Source organism: Physeter macrocephalus, chromosome 6 (assembly GCF_002837175.3).
Source record: "Physeter macrocephalus isolate SW-GA chromosome 6, ASM283717v5, whole genome shotgun sequence".
Taxonomy (NCBI): Eukaryota; Metazoa; Chordata; class Mammalia; order Artiodactyla; family Physeteridae; genus Physeter; species Physeter macrocephalus.
Window position 1 is genome coordinate 84,941,968 of NC_041219.1, and position 19,850 is coordinate 84,961,817.

Below are 19,850 nucleotides of genomic sequence, written 5' to 3' on the forward strand. Positions count from 1 at the left end.
TGTGGCCTCTCCCGTTGCGGAGCGCAGGCTCCGGACGCGCAGGCTCAGCGGCCATGGCTCACGGGCCCAGCCGCTCCGCGGCACGTGGGATCCTCCCGGACCGGGGCACGAACCCGCGTCCCCCGCATCGGCAGGCAGACTCTCAACCACTGCGCCACCAGGGAAGCCCCAGAGCATCTCTTTGAAGGGCTTCCGGAATCTTCTAACCAGAGAGGACAGTCTCTCCTTCCACACTCCATTTCTGGCTGTAATCCACTGTCTGGTGATCTGTGGGTTGACTCTACCCACTCCGCTCAAACCCCTTGAGGGCAGGAACCATATCCCTCTCAGAACCAGGCACATATTCAATGATGGGATGATTCTGCACTGAAGTAGAGTTGGGCCCTACACTCTGTCCACAGGGAACATTCTTAGCCCGCCTCTAGCTCCCAGCTTTTGGGAAGGTTGAGAGAACAGACTGGCCCCAAGCAAGCCTGATAACAGCCTCTGCTACCTGCATAACGTATCTAAGGTAACCAACTGTCCCCGTTTGTCCAAGACTGGCCCAGGGGACTTTCAGGGCTGACACTGGGACAGTCTCAGGAGAATCGGGATGCAGGGTCACCCTAATTATCCCAGAATAGAGATGTCAACTCTGAGCTGGAAGGGCTTCTAGACTAGGTTCAAGTGCTATTTCCCAGCTGTGTAACCTCAAGCAGATCACTTAACCTCTTTGAATCCTGCCTTTTTTCAGCCGCCAACAGGGAACTGAGACACCTGCCCGCTCATTTTCCAGGGGCTTGCTGTAAGAACCCAACTCAAATGAGAAAAGGGAAGTAAAAGGTGGTCTCTAAAATGACTGTGGCCATCCGAGTGGAAGCCACATCCTGTCCTTTCCCCCAGATGCTCGTGCCCACCCCCGCCCTACCAGAGGGCTCAGGGCAACCACGCTCCCATTCTGTCCCCCACCCTCCCAGGAGGCCTAGAGAAGGGTTTCCCAGGCACGACTTCCTCCTCACCAGGATGCCCTGGATGATGGTCTGCCGACCCTTGCCCTCGTAGTCCACCACCTCAATGTAGTCCAGGTAGGCGTCGGCCCAGTAGACGAGGCGGCTGACCAGGTCCAGCGTGATGCCATGAGGAAACACAATCTTGCTGTCGACCAGCTTGGTGCGATTCTGCCCATCCATATCACAGCGCTCCACTTTGGGGATCTGCCCGTAGTCAGTGAAGAACACCTTCCTGTGAGCAGATGGCATGTTAAATGGGGTCTGGACACTGGGCACCCTCCCTTCTACCACAGCCTCTGCCTCCCCCTTCCAGGGCCAGTGCCCCTGCCTGCCCCGCTCACCCCATGGCAGGGTCCAGCGCAATGCCCTTGGGGTTGTAGAGCTCCAGGTCTAGCAAAGTGACACACGTGTCCCCGTTTCGGTTGCAGACAAAGATCCTATCATCGATGTCATCCACAAAGTAGAAGTTGCCTGTCAGCCAGTCGATGGCCATCTGTTCCACATCTGGAGAGTGTGAATGAAAGGGCTATGGGGGAGGTCCTCCCACAGACAGGCCCACCCTCTGCTGGTGCAGAACCTACCGTGGGAAGCCCACCTCCTCTGGGGTGCCCTCCTTCACCACCCATGCCACGGCTGTCTCTCCTCCCTGAGCTCTTACGGGAGCTACTGGCAGTGGCACATTTTGCCTTGTGCTCTTGGCCACCCTTCACCAACAGGGTCTCTCCAAAGAGAAGTCTCTGAGTACCCTCCCACACAGCCCTGCTCCCCATGCCGAGCTCAGGGTGGGCACACGGGGGCGCTGGATAATTGTTGGCTGGTTGGCTGACGGACAGGTTTCCCAACTCTAGCCCCTGCTTGAATGGGACCATCTTCTTGGGGTTCCAAAAGGCAGTGAGGATAGGTCTACTAGCTCCTTCCAGAATTTTTAAAATCTGCTTTTACTTGAGATAGGAGCACTCAGGCTAATAAAACATCACACATCTCTGCTTCTGGCTGGACTTTCATCATCTTTGTATGGCAAGTCGAGTTATATCACACTAGCCAGAAGCACTGACTGGAAGCTGTACGTGCTGCATGACTTTTAAAAATGGAAAAGCAGGGCCTCCATCAATAAATCCAACCTGAGAGAAGAGAATGTCCAAATATGGGGCCCGCAGAGATGGAAAAGGGAAGGTCCATGGTGGCAAAAGGTTGGAACCAGTGGCATGGGCCAAACTTCCCGTACTCACTCCCATTCTCCTGTTTCTTCAATGTCCCTATTGCTCAATTTCCTCCAGTCCTCGGGAGGGTGGGAAGGAGCAGGGAATAAGATGTAGGGCCGGAGGAGAGACTGCAGAGGAGGAGAGCCATCAAAGGACTCTGAAGGTAAACTGAGGCATGGCTCAGAAAGAGGGGGAGCTTCAGAAGGGTGGGAGTGGGGGAAGAGGATGGAGACCAGGTGCCCATACTCAGTCTATGGCAAACAGGGCCTAAGAGTTCAGGGGTGGGGCCAGGGCAGCAGGAAGTCTAGGAGGCAGGAAGTCTGGGGACGGGACCCCTGCTGGCCTCCTGGGGGGCGGTGTGGCTCCTTCTCTCCAGGACCCACTGGCTCCCATCCACCCACTGCCCCGTCCAACTACCACTATCAGAGGTGATACCTCTTGCAAGCTGGGAAGTTTCCAAGATAATGACTCCCTGGGACCCCTGTCTTGCACTCCACTTCCACCAATTTCCTCAGCAGGTAAAGCAGTCTTTGGACCACCTGTCTTTGGCTGAAACTTTTTTATATATTTTTTTTTTTTTACTGAAATCCCCACTAGCCACACTCAACCTGGTAAGGATTATTCAATCCCTACACAGCTGCAGGTATAATGACTAGGCTTTCTGCTCAGCCCTCCCTAATCCTCCCCCCTCCCTCACAGGGATTCAGGGGCTGTTTCCTAACAGTGGGTAGGGGTGGGGGGTAAAGGGAACAGGAACACGGCTCCCAAGGAACTTGGCCAGGCCCTGACACTGACTCACAGTCACAGGACTTAGGCTGAGGGAGGAAGGGAAAGAGCCAATCTGAGACTCTCACCAAACTAGTTTCCTCTTCAGGTCCCCCCTGTTGAATCCCACCCCAAGATGACTGGAGAAAGTGGTCACAGGGATGAGGTGTTACCCCTGTGACTGCTGATGTGTCCCTAAACCCAGCAACTCTCTCCTCTGAGCCCCAGTACTGTTGCCTCCTGACAAGGTCAAAGAGAGGGGGCAGAGCAGCCTGGGCGCGTGGGTCCCAGGCCGGGTAGGAAGAGGGCCCAGTGCAGGGGTTAGGAGAGCAAACTACCCCACACTGTGACCACAGAGAAAACAGATGAAAATGAACGCTGCTGGACCGCGTCCAGAGGAAACCAAGGTTCCAAGCTGGGGCCAGGGGGGCGGGGGTGGGTAGACCCTGCTGCAGTCCCAGGCAGCCAGCAGGGTGGGTGAAAGGCAAACAGGGCTGTGTGCCCTTTACTTGGTGGGCACGGTGGGGGTCTGGGGGATGCTGGCATGTAGATGGACCTCATCATTCCAAGCTGTTTTCCCAGCACCAGCTGGGGCAGCTGCATCCTTCTCTCCAACTTCCTGAGGCTTCCCTGAGTCACTGCCCAGCTCCAAGGCTGGCAACACCCTTCCCCTGCTCCCCCATCCACCCTTCCCTCGGCAAGAGGGGAGGAGGAAGAAACCTGAAGGGATCTGATGCCCCCCCATCCCAGATGCAGTTCCACATCCTCCCCTCCAGCCTCAGGGTGGCCGACCTTCGAGCCTCCCCGCTGGCCTGGGAAGGAAAAGGCAGAGGGATGGTCCCCGCTCTCAGATATTGACCCTCGGCTCGTCTCCTGTTCCACCTCCCAAAGGCCGGGAGGGCCCCACTCAGCAGGCCGGTGAGGAGCTGGCAAGAACTGGAGTCCCCAGCCCGGCCTGGGCTCCCCTTTGGTATTTTTGCAGCTGGAGACTATTAGTTGCAAGCAAAAATCCTTTGTTTTCCAACCCCTCCACCACATTATCTTCCTCTCTTCTAAAGTCCAGACTCCTCTACCCACCCCACCACATACACTCACACACATGCACACACTCACACGCACACACACGCTTGGCCACTCTTCCCATTCCAAGTGTAGTGAGACGGGCTCAAATTGGGAGAGGGCACCTTCCCTCCCGGGCTCCCCGCAGGCAGTGTCTGGGCCACTGCTCCCTGTCCCGGGGTGTGGAGGGGGCAACTGGGGTCCTGGGCTTCGGCCTGGAGGACCTGACATTCTGTCTCCACACACCCAGAGGGCAGCTGGCCCCTCGTGGCCCAGCCTTCTCGGGACTGATCCACCTCACAGCACCCTCCACAAGGGCTCTCTGGCCAAAGGCCCCAGATCCTGAAGACAGGAGAATCCTGTAAACCCAAGGGGAGGGATGCTGTGTGGTGATGGGAAGAGTGTGGGGCTGGTCTGGAGGCTGAGGGGTTAGGGATCCCAGGGTAGAGAAGGAGGCTAGGAAGGTGGGAGGGTAATGAGACAGAGGACAGACCACAGCCTGTCTGCGATATCACAAAGGACTTTCAGTTCCAGGCCCCAGAATAGACCTGGGCTGTGTGTTTGTAACTGCTGAGCCCTCCCTGTGCCCCAACCCTGATGCTCAGCGCTCGGCACTCGCCACCACTCCAGCTTTCCTCGTCGTCACCAACCTTCACGTCATTCAAGAGGCATCTCCCTAAACGGCTGCTTTTCTGAAAACAACAGCCCCCAGCCCATTCCCAAGAAGACCCTAACTTCAGCCGCAGGATTCTAGTCACTCTTCCTAAAATAATTCTGGGGAAGGAGGAGAGTCTCTATGCCTTGAGGAAATAGCCCCCAACACATCCACACACCTATAGATTGCAGAATAGGGTACCAGGTCCCTGGACGAGGAAGGAAAATCCCATTTCCACCTTAACCACATCGCCAGTGAACACACTGAGTTCTTGCCCTTATTCCAGGAAACTTCCCTGCCTCTCCCATCACTCTGCTCTGCCCTGGGCCCAGACAGCCTCCAGACACTGACAGCCTGGGTGTGAATCCTAGTTCTGTCACCTTCCAATTGTGGAATTATGGGCAAGTCACTTGATGTCTCTGAGTCTCAGTCTGCTGATCTGGGATGGGATGGTGCATTAACAGCACTTAGCACGGCGCCTGGCACATGATAAACGCTCCACAAACGGGAGCTGTTGTTCATACCATTGCATGATCCTCCCTCACCTCAACCCCATCCTTCCTTACCTTTTCCATCTGTACCTCCAGCCAGAGCCCTGTGGCCTCCTGACTGAAGGTAGGCCCTCCAGGTGGGCAGTTTGGGGCTGACACCTACTATTTATTCTTCAAGACAGTTCAGGGCCCCAGAAAGAAAATTTCTGTATTGCAGGCTTCCATAAGCCCCTTTTACCACAGCCTGCTTACCTGATTACAAATATTGTGAGGGCAGGGCAGGTCTTTCATTTTTGTCCCCAGCGCCTGACACACACATACTGATTCATTCAACAAATATTTGGTGAATGCTGAGTGCTCACTCTGTTGTCCTAGAGCTGGGACTTAATTTTTTCCTTCCCTTCTATTGCCAGGATCCTCCTTTTCTGGCCTGAGGAGGCCTAAGACAGTGGGACAAGACGTCTGTCAGGCAACGTTCTTGCTTGTCGGAGCCACTCTGGGATCTCACCCAAGGGCTGGGGGAGATGCTCGGGAGCCCGGGGTCTTTGCAGGTAGGGAGGAGACCACCGGGCAGGCCTGGCAGAAGTTTTGCTAAATGGCATGTCCTCACACTCCTATTTCCTGCTGGGTCCTGAATTCAGCTCTTCTTGTTCCACCAGCAGGTCCGGGGCTCAGCCACACTGGGTCAGCTCTGTCCCTGGGCTCCCTTCCTGCCCCGCTTGTACTTCCAGCCCCACTCCCCTCCCCTGACTGGCCCAGGTCCACACAGACTCTCAGTCCTGGGTCCCGGGGATGAGATGCTTGGACTCTGCAACTCTGATTCAGAATCAGAACAAGGGTCTTCCCACTATTGAGAAATTCTTGCTGGGCTCTAAAACACATCTCTCTCGCTTAAGTTACTTCCTTTGGCTTGAAAACAGGGAGGGGGTTGTTGGGAGCAGGCTGGGTGGAGAGGCAACTTCAAGGAGACAGCGGAGGAGGAGAGGACTGGGCTGGAGCTGTGCCGGGAGACACAGGGCTGGCCTGGCCAGGAAGAGGAGAGAAGGGCCATTAAATGATTAGGAAACTTGGAATGGGAATGGGACGCAAAAGCACCAGGATGCGGGGGGCCCGAGGCCAAGAGCAGGCTGGCGAGAGCCCCCCAATATTCTGACACCCAATGGGTGGAAAGGTCAAAGAAGCTGGTGGCCAGTTTTCATCTGTGACACTGGAAGTGTTCTGTAGGCTGGGGTGGGGGCTGAGAGGGCCTTGGGTGCCCAGCTCAGTGGGGGCACGGTTCCCCTTCCAGCCGGGAAGCCAGTTCATCAGACTCAGAGGAGATAACTCTCTCTTTCTCTGCCCCTTCTCTAGACAAATCACTGCCCTATTTCCTGTTGTGATTTTAAACACACACATACACACACACACACACACACACACACACACACACACACACGAGAGGGAGGGAAAAGTGAAGCTGGCCAGCTGGACTTGGGGACCCATTTCGCAACCTTGCAGCCTGCAGCCTAGGAGGACTTTTCTGGGCCTCCCCTCCAATCTCCTCCTTCCCCATGCAGCATGGTACAGGGAAGAAACCCTAGGACCCCCGAGGGCCCCTCCAGACCATTCCCTCATACACAGCCCCGAATGGAGTGACTTCAGCAAACCTTATGTCCTTCAAGGCCTCTATTTGCAACCTCAGAACCTCCCCTCACCACACACACATCTTCCCAGGGCCCCACCCCTGCAGTCTGTGCTCGTTCTTTCTACAGCAGAAACATCCTCAAAGCTCAGGGAGGACAGGTCATTGAAGCCTAGATAATGCAGGGCTGGGCTGGGCTGGGGGTCAAGCAGACTTGACCTCCAGCCCTGCCCAGGGGTGGCCCTGCAGGGGGCTGGACAGGGCCTGAGGTTCCTTGAGAGGGTGGTCAGAGGTGGGGGGTAGGGTGGGCAGGCCAGGCCTGTCAACCCCTCTGGGCCTCGGTTTCCAGAAATTCAGTCTTTTGTCTGTCACTTTCAAAATGCTTGCCATGTTTATGCACAGCTTGCTCTACCATTTACCTACCATTTCTTTACATCAACTCACTTTTCTTATTTTGCTGCATCCTAAACAATCTATGAAATCGTAGATTTGATATGCTAGTTGTAGGAGTTTCCTAATGGGTATTACATAAAAACATAACTATAACAATAAAAAATGCACGTCCATACACGACCTAAAAATCAAGGCATTCCTGCTTTGGGAAAGGCAGTAGTAAAGCCTGAGGGGTGGGCCACGGTCTTCCCCGAGGGTCTCCTGGCTCACCCCATCATGTTCTCTAGTCATGGGATCAGAGTCCTCAGAGACCTCCCGGTCCTGCTGGGGCAGCGGCAGAGGGGAGGATGGACCGTGGAATTACATCCCAGGAGGGAGGAGAAGAGATGAGGACTGATTCCTAAGACCCACCCCCCAACCCAGGCCAATGCAAGACACAGGCTGGGGGAGGAAGGGCTGGCAGCCCAGCCTGTTAACGGATGAAAACACACACACACACACACACACACACACACACACACACACACATACACACACACACACACACACAGAGGCACGCATGCACACACACCTGTCAGAATGAGTGAGGATGCGGTCAGTGGGTCTCTCCCCACTCTTGAGTAGAAACAGAGGGAAGGAGCTGGGCTCAGACAGGAAAAGGCCGGACTTCGGCCCTAAGCCTATTCCACAGAGCCAGTCATAAAGCCGCACCAACCACTGTGGGGCCTGGGAGGGGCCCTCCAAGGGCTCAGGACTCAGAGCAGGCCTGGCTCACAAACGCCTGAGGACCCATGTGAAACAGGCTCACTTCCTGGCCTCCTTCCTTCTTTCTATTCTATTTCTGTTTCCAGAGTTTTCTCCAGGGCAGGCTCCCCCTTCTTCCCACACCAGCAGACGGGCTTCTCAGCCTCTGGGCTCTGGGCTCCAGCACCTCTCCCTTGTCAGACTCCTCCCTCCTGCATGGGGCTCAGGCCAGGGGTCCAACGGAGGTCATGGTCAGCCAAGAATGGCATGATTGCAGGGAGGGCTCCCCCAGAGGGCAGAGAGAAAGCAGGAGAAAGCAGCAGCCTTTCTTCTTCCTGCCCCTGGGGGAGCTAATTACAGGCCGGCAGCCCACTGCACAGGTGAGTGCCTGGGACCAGCCACGCTGCACACCAGGGCAGGCCATCAGCCTCTCCTGCGAAGGGGGATGAACTGGGGGCGGGGAGAGGGTGTCGGGGAGAGACACTTCCGACATCCTCAGTTCAGGGCCCATAATTAGTTTGTGGGATGACAGCAAAACAACCATCCTCAGGGTGACAGCCAGACATTCAGGCGGCATGGGGCGTGGGGTGGGGGTAGGGCAGGAGGAAGGGACAGAGGCTGGGGCAAGAGGAACCCATTCATTTGCCCCAGCAGCATTTCTCCCCAGAACCTTCCGGTCTCTTCTGGCCTCCTGGACTCTGCCCCAGAGGGGCCCAACAAATCTAGCAGACTTTGAAGGCAAGGCTCTGTTTGCCAAGGGAGGTGTACCGACCTGAGGTTATTTCCTGCTTCTCCTGGGGAGGAAGGCAGGAGAGGGGCCAGGCCAGAGCAAAAAAGGTTCCCATCAGGGCACCCCTGCCAGCCACCTACCCACAAGCTCATCAGCCCATTGGCTGCCCTGAGGCAGGGCCAGGGAGGGAACTGCTGGAGCTGTTTGCCCAGACAGGCCTGCTGGGTGGGACCGTCGACAAGGAACAGGGAGAGGGTAGCTGTCTCATGGGGTCTCACCCTAATACTACCCTACCTACCACGACTGCCCACCCCTCAAGAGCTCAGCCGACCAGGCATAGCAGCCCCCAGCCCAGCACTCCAAGGAGGACAGGTCTATCACAGGTGAGCCTTGGTCACCAACAGCTATTGGGATGCTGTGGAAGGACCGCAGCTGAGGTAGTCTGCAAGAGGGCGAGGGCTCTTGGAGGAACCCCTGCTTCCTCAAAAACTAAGCCCTTGTGTCCTCCTGGGATTTTGGTCTTCTTTGGGGATCATCACATGGGGACCCAGAGAAGGAACTTCAAGATCTTCTAGACAGGACCCGGGTTTACCATCCTAAACCTTGTGTGCACTGGCCTCCAGTTACTTCTGGCTTTCTCTGCAATTTATCTGATCTCGCCAGACAAGCTCAAACCCATTATGCAGATTAGGAAATCAAAGCAGAGACAGGGAGTTCTGGTTTACTCAAGGTCACAGATCGGGTTACCCTCTCGCCCGGGGCGGGGGTGGGGGTGGGGGTGTGTGTGTGTGTGTGTGAGAGATCAACCGTAGGCCAGACCTCCCCCCTCAGCCCTGCGGTGCATTTCCTGGAAATGTGATGATGCCAGATGTTTTGTTTCTTTATGTAGCAGCATCTGAGATGAGCAGGACGGCTCCAGGCAGTGGATCTATGCCCTGGCTCCATCCCCAGTGACAGCCCATCTTCCACCTCTGAGACAGCAAAGTATGGCCTGGGAGGGAGCCCCGAAGGGGAACATCCAGGATATCTGAGAACACTCACGTGGCCCCAGCGCTCAGGGCTCCTCCTCTGGGCTCATTCCTGCCACACAGCCCCCTAGAAACAGCCTCAGGACCCCTGCAGCCATGCTGCAGCAGGGTGTCCGTTCTGGAGATGCCCCCAAGAGAAATGATGGAAGAGGAGATGGACCCAGCCTGGCCGCGGCTCCTTTGCCCTCAGCCACCACTTAGCAAGGCTCCTCTGGTTCCAGGCCTCTTCTTTCCCTTGCTCTGGCTCTCGCTGTGTGGGAAAGCCCCTCTGTGGACTAATCAACACTCCTCTCTCTGAAAAGGGACAGCCCCTGGTCTCTGGAGGTTGACGAGTTATTGCCCCCATCGGGCACTTCTCCTGGGAGGCCCTTCTCTGCCCTGAGCCAGAAATGCAGGAGCCACCAGAGACTCAGCTCAGAGAGAGGGGAGGAAGCACAGCCATAACTCTGCCCCGGCTCCAAACAAGTGTCATCATGTGAAACCCCCTGCCTCGGCCTCCGTCAGCAGCTTTTGTTTAGGCTCCTGCCCCAGACAGGGGTCATCCCGAATATCCCCCTGACTCTGTCCCAGACAGGCTCTGTCTTGCCCACCTCCCCTGCCCTCCCCTGCCTTCCAAGCTGGAGCAGGTGACTCACGGTGCAGGCTGAGGGAGATGTTGATGGTGTGCTCATCCACGAAGCCCTTCAGGCCCGGCATGCGGGCACACTTGAGCTGTGTCTGGGCAGCGCTGTCCCCGACGTGCACCCAGCACACCGTCTCGTTGGCGTAGCTGAAGTCCATGGCTGTGGTCTGCCGTGTGCTAGTGGGTGTGATGGTAGAGACCTGGGCCCCACTCAGGTATGTAGCCAGGATGTTCTGTGAGTTGGCAATCAGCAGCACAGGGGGCCGGTCTACCGGCTCTGTAGATGGAGGAGACAAGGGTCAATGCAGCAAGTGGCCCTGGGACCTCTCCGGCCACTCCCCATCAGGGAACAACACTGAGGGTGCCTAGCTGTATGGTCACAGGTGACCCCACCTACCGTTCTTGGCCTTGCAGGAGCGGTTGTCTGGCTGCAGCAGGTACCCTTCCACACAGCCGCACGTGAAGGAACCATCTGTGTTGGTGCACAGCTGGCTGCAGGTGCCATAAACCGAGCACTCGTCAAAGTCTGCCGGGAAAAGGCGAGAGCGTGGTCATTTCCAGCGTGCCGAGGGCAGGGAAGGGAGTGCCCTCAGACACCACCAGGGATGTGTCCATCCCTACGGCTACTTCGGAGGACAGTTTGGCAGAATCTATTACAATAAGAAATGTGGAAACTTTATCACCTAGAGAGTCCACACTTGGAATCTACCCTGGAGAAATATCCACACACGTGCATATTATCCATTCGTTCAGAAAAGACTTCTTGAGTACCTACTATGTGCCAGGTACTGTTCTAGGCTCAGGGGATACATCAGTGAATAAAACACATTCAAATTGCTGCCCTCATAAAACTTAAATTCCGATAATAAATGAAATACTGTTACTACGATAATAAGACAAAAAGGTGAATGGCATGTTAGAGGAGCTAGTGCAATGGAAAGTGGCTGGTGCTATGGAAAAATATTAAGCAGAGAAAGGGGACAGCGAATGCAGGCGCTGCGGGTGGGATTTTAGGGCGGTAGGGATGGCCTCACTGAGAAGATGGCATTTGTGCAAAGACCCCAGGGAGGTAAATTTAAAACAGAAAAGTTTGCATCGTGTATAACAGAAGAAACTGGGAACATCTTACGCATCAAAAGGGAGATGGCCAAGTAAACTGTGGTGATAGTCATACATCACAGTGGTTTTTAAAAGAATGAGGTAATCTCTACGTATTAACATGGAAAAATCTCTAGAACATACTGGGTGAAAAAATTGAAAAAAACTTATGTACAGTAGGATATTTATGTAAAAAAAAATCACATGCACATAAACAGTACTTTCAATTAGATTCTCCATGAGTACATGTATACATGGACAGAAATAGGCCTGGACAGAGAAGTAGCAAACTGGTAACAGAGTTGACCTCCAGAGAGATGGGAAAGGGACCAGAACTGAAGAGGATTTGTCAAAGGGGACTTTGGTTTTATCTATAATGCTTTAATTTTTTTTTTTTTTACAAGAAAACTCACATATGACCTATATAATTTTTTTTTTTTTTTTTTTTTGGCTGCACTGCGCAGCATGTGGGATCTCAGTTCCCTGATCAGGGATTGAATGCACGCCCCCTGCACTGGAAGCGTGGAGTCTTAACCACTGGACCATCAGGGAAGTCCCTGACTTATATAATTTTTAAGACGACTTTTAAGAAGTCTGGTGGAAGCAAGTAGTTAGTGCCCACAGTCATGCCCTGAGGCTATAAGGCCTGTAGCCCCGCCTCCTGTCTTGCGCCTTCCATCTGCTTTCTCCTCCCCAGCCCGGCCCACTACCCCTCACCCCCAGCACGCGCGGGTGGGCACACTTACCTTTGCAGGTCTTGCCATCTGCCTGAAGTTGAAAGCTGTTGTTGCAGTAGCAGGTGGGCCCGTTGAGTGTAGGGACACAGTGGTGCTGGCAACCCAGATGAGAACACTGTCCTCGCTGCTCTGTGTGGGAGCAGGTGACACATACTCAGGCCTCCAGACCTGGCAGCTGTACCCAGACTGCAACCTTCCCCCAACCCTTCAGAAACCACTTCTGCTGCCTGCAGTGTCAGAGATAAAGGGGCTTACGAAGCATCGACTCTAAAAATATAGTACCAGTGAGGAAACTGAGACCAAGGGTGGGTATAAGACAGGTCCAAGGTCACACAGCCAATTATGATTTAGAACCCACATCTCCCTGCTCTGGCTGCTCTGGACTCCCTCTGTCCCCATGGAGAGGGGTTCTGGTAGTTGGTTGGGGTCAACAGGAAGTGGGGACAGTGATTCTCATCCCCTTCACATATCTCTTGCCTGCACTGCCCAAGGACTGCAATGTTGGCTTTGGGGCTGAGGGTGAAGAGCTGGCATGGAATCGAGTCTTTCTGTGCAGCACCCCAGCTCTTGTCTAGAAGCACCCCTGCAACCCATCCCTTGAGCCCTAGAGGCCTCAGAGAGAAGGCCCAAGGTCCAGGTAGAGGACAGGAGGAGGAGGAGCAAAACTGGCTCCCCTGGGATCCTTCTCTAATCTTCCTCCTGCCACTGACCCACTTCCACAGGGGAGACAGAAGGGAATGAGACAGGAGGGGGAAGAGGTGGGAGAGCAGCTGCCCCCCCAGACCAGCGACCCAATTAATGGCCTTGCATGGGGCCAGGCGGCCTGGCCACAAAGACCCCTTTGTCCAGCTGCCTCACACCCCTGCTCCCCCCCTCCCACCTAGGAGAGAGCACTGCCTGAGATGCTAAGACGTTTAGAGGCACTAAGCCTGCCAGGAGGAGCTGGGATCGGGGGCCAGGCCCCGGTTATTCCTTCTCCTCCCCATCTCTGCCCGAGAGCCCGAATGTGCTGCCCTGTCCAGCCTCCCCCAACACAGGGGGGAAATAGTGTTTGTTCTGGAAAACCTGGAAAAGAGTTTCTCTTCTGGATATGGGATGGGAGGACGATGAGGTCCAACTTCTGTAATATCAGAGAAGGAAGTTCAAACCCTAGGTTTTTGAGGTTCTTGGTTGTTTTTGATACTGACCAGGTATACAAAAGCAAGCAAACTTGAACACGCGCCATCCGATAAGATGGGACGTGGTATACAAAAGCAAGCAAACTTGAACACACGCCATCCGATAAGATGGGACGTGCGTGGTAATTGAAGTCAGCCCCTAGGCCCACACTGCATCTCATTCGAGGAGCTTCAGACAAAAACATGCAGAATCAACCAAAGGAAAGGATAAAAATCTTCCACAAACTCCCTTGCTCCACACTCCCTGCCCTCAGTGAACAGGATCCAGATGTGTCTCTTCCCACAGGCAGATGTTTTCTGACACGCGTTACAGGCACAGGACACGGTCCCCACCCCCCAGGGAAGATTGCCCCACACCCAGGGGCTTGCCTAGGGCCTCACAAAGCCAGGCTTCTGCTCCAGGCCCAGACCTTGAGGGCAGTAGGAGAAGTCCCCATTCCCTGACTCACAGGCCTGAGGCCCTGCCTGTCCCCCCTGCCCCCAAAGAATCTCTCCCACTGCTCACGTGAGAGCCAGACTCTCCCTGGGTCATGGGGGCCTCCAGGGGAAGAATTGCAGAGCTGGTGACCTGAGCTGCAGGTGGGAAGGAAGTCTGACCTATCATCCTACAGTTCCCTCTTCAGCCTGGGTGACTTTCCCATCAAGCAACTTCAGAGAGCCTCAAAGATCTGCACTTCCCGGGGGACGCCTTTGAGGGCTCTGGCAGGGGAGGCAGGGGGACAAAAACTCCAGGAACCCCCCCATCCCAGCTTCAATCACAGCATCTGCTCTTCTCTGTTCATACTCATGTAAGAAACCATTTGAAGAAAAGACCCCGCTATTTACAAAATTAAAAAGTACAAAAACGCTGATCTAGTATAAAGCTCTCATTTCACAGGTGGGAAACTGGGGACTGGAGAGGGGTAGTGACATGTCCAAGCACACACAGAGAAGTGCCCGGGGTGCAGGGGAGCAGGACAAGGCCTCATCCCCCCCAAAGGTGCGAGGACAGTCCTTGGATGGCAGGCTTCCAAACCTGTCAGGTGCTCACCTGAGAACTCACTGCATCCACCTGGGACAGGAGAGGTGGAAGAGCCCTTACCTCGGCAGTGGGGCCCCTCGTCTGACCCATCTGTGCAGTCCTGGACCCCGTTGCAGAGGCGGGACATGAGAATACACAGCTCGGTGCCCAGGCAATTGTGCTCGTTCGGCTGACATCGCTGGGTCTTACTCTGTGGACCTGGGGGCAGATGGAAAGGCCAGCATGACCGTGATGGCTACAGAGGCTGTCTGCCTAGTTGTTCGGTGGGGGAGGGGGTGGGGAACTGAGACTGGGGTTTCAGGCACCTGCACTTTTTAGATCTCAGGAGGCCTAGGGCCTGGATAGACTCTTCAACCTCGAGCTCTCCTATGCCATTCCCAACAGCAGCTACACACCTGGGAGCCGCCAGGTGGAGGGGAGAACTAGGTTTTAGCAAAGAGTCCACTCCCCAAATGCCCCACGCTGTGGACCCCAATGCCTCACATTCTACACTCCGGGGACAAAGTACACCTCCTTCCCATAGCTCCCCAGGTCACAGAGCCTGGGGCTGAGAGCTGGACCAAGTCTTCTAGAACTGCACTTCCCAATATGCAGCATCATACGTGGCTACTGAGCACTTGAAATGTGACTAGTTCCAACTGTAAGTATAAAATGCACACTGGCAAAAACAAACAAAAAACAATGGGAGTTCCCTGGTGGCCCAGTGGTTAGGACTCGGTGCTTTCACTACCGTGGCCCTGGATTCAACCCCTGGTCAGGGAACTAACATCCCGCAAGCCACATGGCATGGCTGAAAACAAACAAACAAACAAACGAATGAATAAATAAAATAAAATGCACACTGGCTTTTGAAGACTTAATACCACAGCCACAAAAAAGAATGCAAAAGATCTCATTAATACTTTTAAACAAATAATATACTGAAATGATAACAGTTTGGATACACTGGGTAAAATAAAGTTGAAATTAATTTCACCTGATTATTTTTACCTTTTTGAATGTGGCAACTAGAAAATCTCGAAATTGTGTACATGGCTTGCATTATATTTCTATTGAATGCACTGTTATAGACCCCCAGCCCCAGAGCAGCTTGCCCGATGCAAGGCTTTGGAAACGGTCAAAGGCTGTGGCCCACTGATGATGTCTTGGTACTTCCTTTGTTGCCCAAGAAGATGGGCTGGGGGGGAGGGCAGGAGAGAGCTCCTGAGGGGATTCTAAGGAGGCCAGTTGACCTAGGGCGCTGGCTGAACCTGTGGGCTGGTAGAAGACCACTGCCCATTGGCTCCCAAGCCTGGACAGGGTGTGAGAGAGTGTCTGTATGTGAGTGCACCTGTCCGCCTGTGCCTGGTAGGAGTCCACATGCACAGGTGAGGGAGGTGTGTACCGTGGAGCAGAGTGGTGTGGAGTGAAGGTTAATCTGTGAATCTCCACGTGTGCTGGTGCTTCTGGCCTCAGTATGTGCATTTCCATGTCCTTTTGGGAGCGAGTCTGGGTTTGTGTGTGAGTGTCTAGGAGCATCTGTCTGAGTGCAGATTGTGTCTCTGCATCCCCATTTCAGAGTGTTGACTCTGCGTTGCTGTGAGAGCGTGTCTGTGCCAGCATCTGCCTCTGTCTGTGTATGTCGGGGAGGGTGGAGGGGAGTGAGTCAGTGCCCGGGAGGGACTGAGCGTGGGTGTGATGGGTCCAGGAGTGTGCGTGAGTGGGGACAGTGTGGGGATGTGTATAAGGTGGGGTTTACATCAAATTAAAGGGAGGATGGATAAAAAGAGCCAGATCTGGACCTTCCGCATGGCTTTCTTTATCCCTAACGCCAAGCATCGGGGTCAGAAATGTGGGGCATAAAGACGGCATCAGACAAGAAGATGCTCCAGGCTGAGCCACCCCCCAGACAAACACTTGCAGAATATCCCTGGCTCCCACACCTCCAGGACAGGGTATGAGGGTGAAGCAGAGAGAACTGGTGGCTCCCTTTCTGGCCCTAAAATTACCCCTAATAATTATGGGTGAGGGTGTGGAGATGGGGCTGGGACAGGATAAAGCCGAAGAGAGAATGGAGACAGACCTAGGAATGCAGGGTCCCCTAGACCCCAGCCCAGATTAGCCCAGCAGGGGAGAGACTCTGCCAGCTGCCCAGGACTCTAGGGTCCTGCCAGAAAGTCCTCCACTCCCCCCCACTGGCAGGGTAAAGCCTGGGTGGGGACCTTTCTCCCAGTTTAAACAGCTGCCTCTGATTACACCACTTACGGGAGGGCAGGGAGAGCGGGGGAGGGCGGGAAATGCGCAGGGGTGGGGTTTCTGGTACAGAGACTGAGCAAGAGCCAGTGGCCTTTGGCCTGGGAGCCTGAGGACAGGAAGGGGACCCAGCAAGACCTGGGGGCACTCATCAAGGATCAGGAGGTTCAGAGGTGGGAAGAACAGGGATGAGCCAGACGGAGGGGAGCCTGAGCCCTCTCCTTCCAGGAAAGCTGTCAGCCCAGAGAACACAATCTCTGGCTGGCTTGGGGGTATAGCAGCTGAGGGAGCTCATTTCTGAGCACACCAAGCACCATGCCGGGCTCTTTGAAGAGGGGGAGAGGACAGTTTTAGCTGTGTCATGTACAAACAATCATAGAGCAAGGTCCACACCAGGCTAGAGCTCAACTGTCCTCATCCCAAACTGCCTGGGCCAAAAGGAAAAGGCATAAATCGGTGGTGTGGGGGAGGGATCCACAAAAGGCACTTACAAATCTCGGGAGCCTCATCAGATCCGTCGGGGCAGTCCCTTTCACCGTCACAGCGCCAGCCCTTTGAGATACAGGTGATCTGGTCTCTGCAGGCGAACTGCTTGGGGCTGCAAGTCTTAGGGACTGGGGTCAAGGGAAGAAGAGAGGAGTGTGAATGAGGGACGCAGGCCAACTCTGTGGCCTTAAAGCCCTCTAGGGCTCCTCCTCCTCCCCCAGCATCAGTCTCCATCTGGCCCAGACTCTGACCCACAGTCCATGTGTTGTGGGGGGCACGTGGCTGGGGTTCACTCCCGGAACACTGCGTACCTGCGACGGCGGGAGGGGAAGGATGCAGGGAGCACGTTTTATTGCCCCCCGCTCAGTCCCGAAGACTGCCTGTTTGGTGTGCCCTCCCCCAGTCCTCAGGGTCAAAGCCCTTGCTGTTCTCTGTTACTCTGGTCAGACACCAGCCACCCCACTTTGCTGACTGAGAGTGATGGGGCATTTAGGCCATTGACGTGCTTTCTCTTTATCGTCCTCCCTATCTCACTAGAGGTCCAGAGCTGGTCTTTTCTAACCTCTCTGCTCCTTCGCCCTCTGGGACACTTTTGGTCCCTGGGACCCATCGTCCTGCCCATCTCCAACTCCTAACCACCAAGCCCCCAGATGGGATGTGTGTCTGGGGTGCCCTTGGCACAGTGGTGGCTTGGAGATGGCATCAGCAGAGGAGCCCTGCCTCCACCTGCATTCTCTAAAGACACAGCCTCCCTCGCTGGTTAGACTTTCAGCAGATGCCCTCACAGGTAAGAAGCACCTAAGATTGCTCAGGATGACAGAGTTGGAGAGCTGAGGCAGGGGGATGGCTGGGGTGACCTGTAGGAGCTGGTTTCAGCCCAGCCGACCTGTTAAGGTCCTCTATCCGGGACCTCTCTGCCCTAACCCCTCACCCCCACCAGCTTCCTCTGCTGCTGCCCCATTCTCTTACCTCATGCTCCGGGGATGAATTAAAGATGGTAACACTAACCCTCACTGTTACTTCAGCATGTGCCAGGAAATGTGGTACACTAGTTCTTTCCATGTATCATCTCATTTAATCCTCTCCACAACATGACAAAGTAGGTACTACTAATACCACCATTTCCTAGATGAGGAAAGCAAGCCTCGAAGAAGGTGGGTTCAGACAGCAGGCAAGTGACAAAATCAGGACTCATACCAGTTGAGCTGACTCTAAGCTTTTAACCAACCAGTGCACACCAGTCTCCCCATTCTCACTGAGAGGTTCTCAGGAGTTGCTCCTCCCAATCCCGTCACCATGCCCTCCACGGGAAGAAAAGTACCCCCCTCCTTCGCCCCCAGCCAGTCTCCCAGCCCTTCATCGCCTCTTCCTTGGTCTGTGTCAACCCCATTTCTCTTCGGCTGCCGTGCACTGGAAACCGGCTCTGTGCCAGGCACTGCACTAGGCACTGGGGTGCCAGGGAGGGGCGAGATGGCCCCTCAGGAGCCACAGCACCCTGGGAAGACAGCAGGGCAGAGTGAGCTCAGGGCTGGGACAGCGCAGAAGGAAAGTATGTCAGGGCTCTGAGCAGGGAGGGATGGAGTCTGAGGGGAGCCACACCGAGAAGACGTCCTCCCTCCCTAACCCCCATCTCTGGCAGAGGGGACTGCACTCAGGCCCCCGGCCAGGATGAGAGCCGAGTTCAGGAAACACAGCAAGGATGGCCTGGCTAGGCCCCCGGCCCCGGAGTCCCCCTCCCCTCCCCCCCCACCCTGAGCAGGGAATAAAGGCCCCTTGAGGAGGTGGATAATGCTGAGTTCATTGCCCCACTGGGCCAGCTGTGAGGTCTTCCCGGGGAAACAGCCCGCCAGCCTAGTTAGCATGCCGGAGAACGGTCCTCTTCCCCTGGCCAGCCGAGACTGGCTGGTGGGGGGGCGGGTAGAGGGGGCTGGAATGGGACTCAGAGGCAGATGGGCTGTTTGGAGCCCAGAAAGGCCCCCATGCCACCCCTGCCTCCACCTGGACTTTTAGTCCATGCCCCCTCTCCTCCCCAGGGTGGAACTCACAGCCCAGGCCTGAGGTCACCGGCTGGTCACTCCAATCTCCCCTCTATTCCGAGTGCCAGTCACGATCCCCTCCTCCTTTGGCCCTCACTTTGTCCCCCCGCTGTCCCCCACCCCCATTTTTTGGCCTGAACTCGACAGAGGAAACAGCAGCTGGCAAACTCCGAAAGCTGGAATGAGAGAGATTCACAAACCAGATGTGCTCTCGCGGAGGGAAGGGAGCGGGGGATGGGGAGTGAAAGGAAGAGGAGCGCTCAGGGCCCCTGTCCCACAGCAGCATCCCTTTGGGCCGGGGCGGGGGGATTGGAGGTGCGTGTCTCTCACAGGTCAGGGTAGCACAAGGATCTCGAGAGATGTGAAAGAACCTCCTTTCCATCAGGGATGGTGGAGAAAGCCCTAGGAATCTCAAGTGTGAAGCCTGAGGCCCGTCTTTGATTTCCTTCGGGGGAAGAGGGGAGGAAAGAAACAGATAACCTACTTTGGGGCAGTCTACACAGCCAAGGGAGGCCTCACTTGGAGGCAGAGAGAGCTGCAGTGCGGTGGGGTAGGAAACTTGTAATCTGCTTAGAGCCAGCAGCCAACCCCACTGCCCTCAGCTGCGCCTTCCGCATCTGATGCCAGCACCCAGGAAACCCACCTCTGTGGCCTTAGATGAGGGAACAACACGGCTCTAAGTTCAGGAGCAACGAGTGGCCTCCCCTGCCTCCCGCCCCTCATGAGACTTGGGGCTTTCTAAGGATATGAGCTAACATTTTTC

At 55.2% G+C, this 19,850-nt stretch overlaps 1 protein-coding gene across 1 annotated transcript in view; it reads right to left on the reverse strand.

Moving 5' to 3' along the window:
* LRP1 (LDL receptor related protein 1) overlaps window positions 1–19,850 on the reverse strand; it is an 80,099-nt gene that overhangs the window by 54,388 nt on the left and 5,861 nt on the right. The window contains exons 2-8 of the mRNA XM_024122969.3: window positions 17,057–17,179; window positions 14,394–14,531; window positions 12,144–12,263; window positions 10,697–10,825; window positions 10,313–10,576; window positions 1,331–1,493; window positions 999–1,221 (exon numbers count right to left, since the gene is read on the reverse strand). Coding sequence (XP_023978737.1) covers window positions 999–1,221; window positions 1,331–1,493; window positions 10,313–10,576; window positions 10,697–10,825; window positions 12,144–12,263; window positions 14,394–14,531; window positions 17,057–17,179 — 1,160 coding nt within the window. The remainder of the gene's footprint in view (window positions 1–998; window positions 1,222–1,330; window positions 1,494–10,312; window positions 10,577–10,696; window positions 10,826–12,143; window positions 12,264–14,393; window positions 14,532–17,056; window positions 17,180–19,850) is intronic.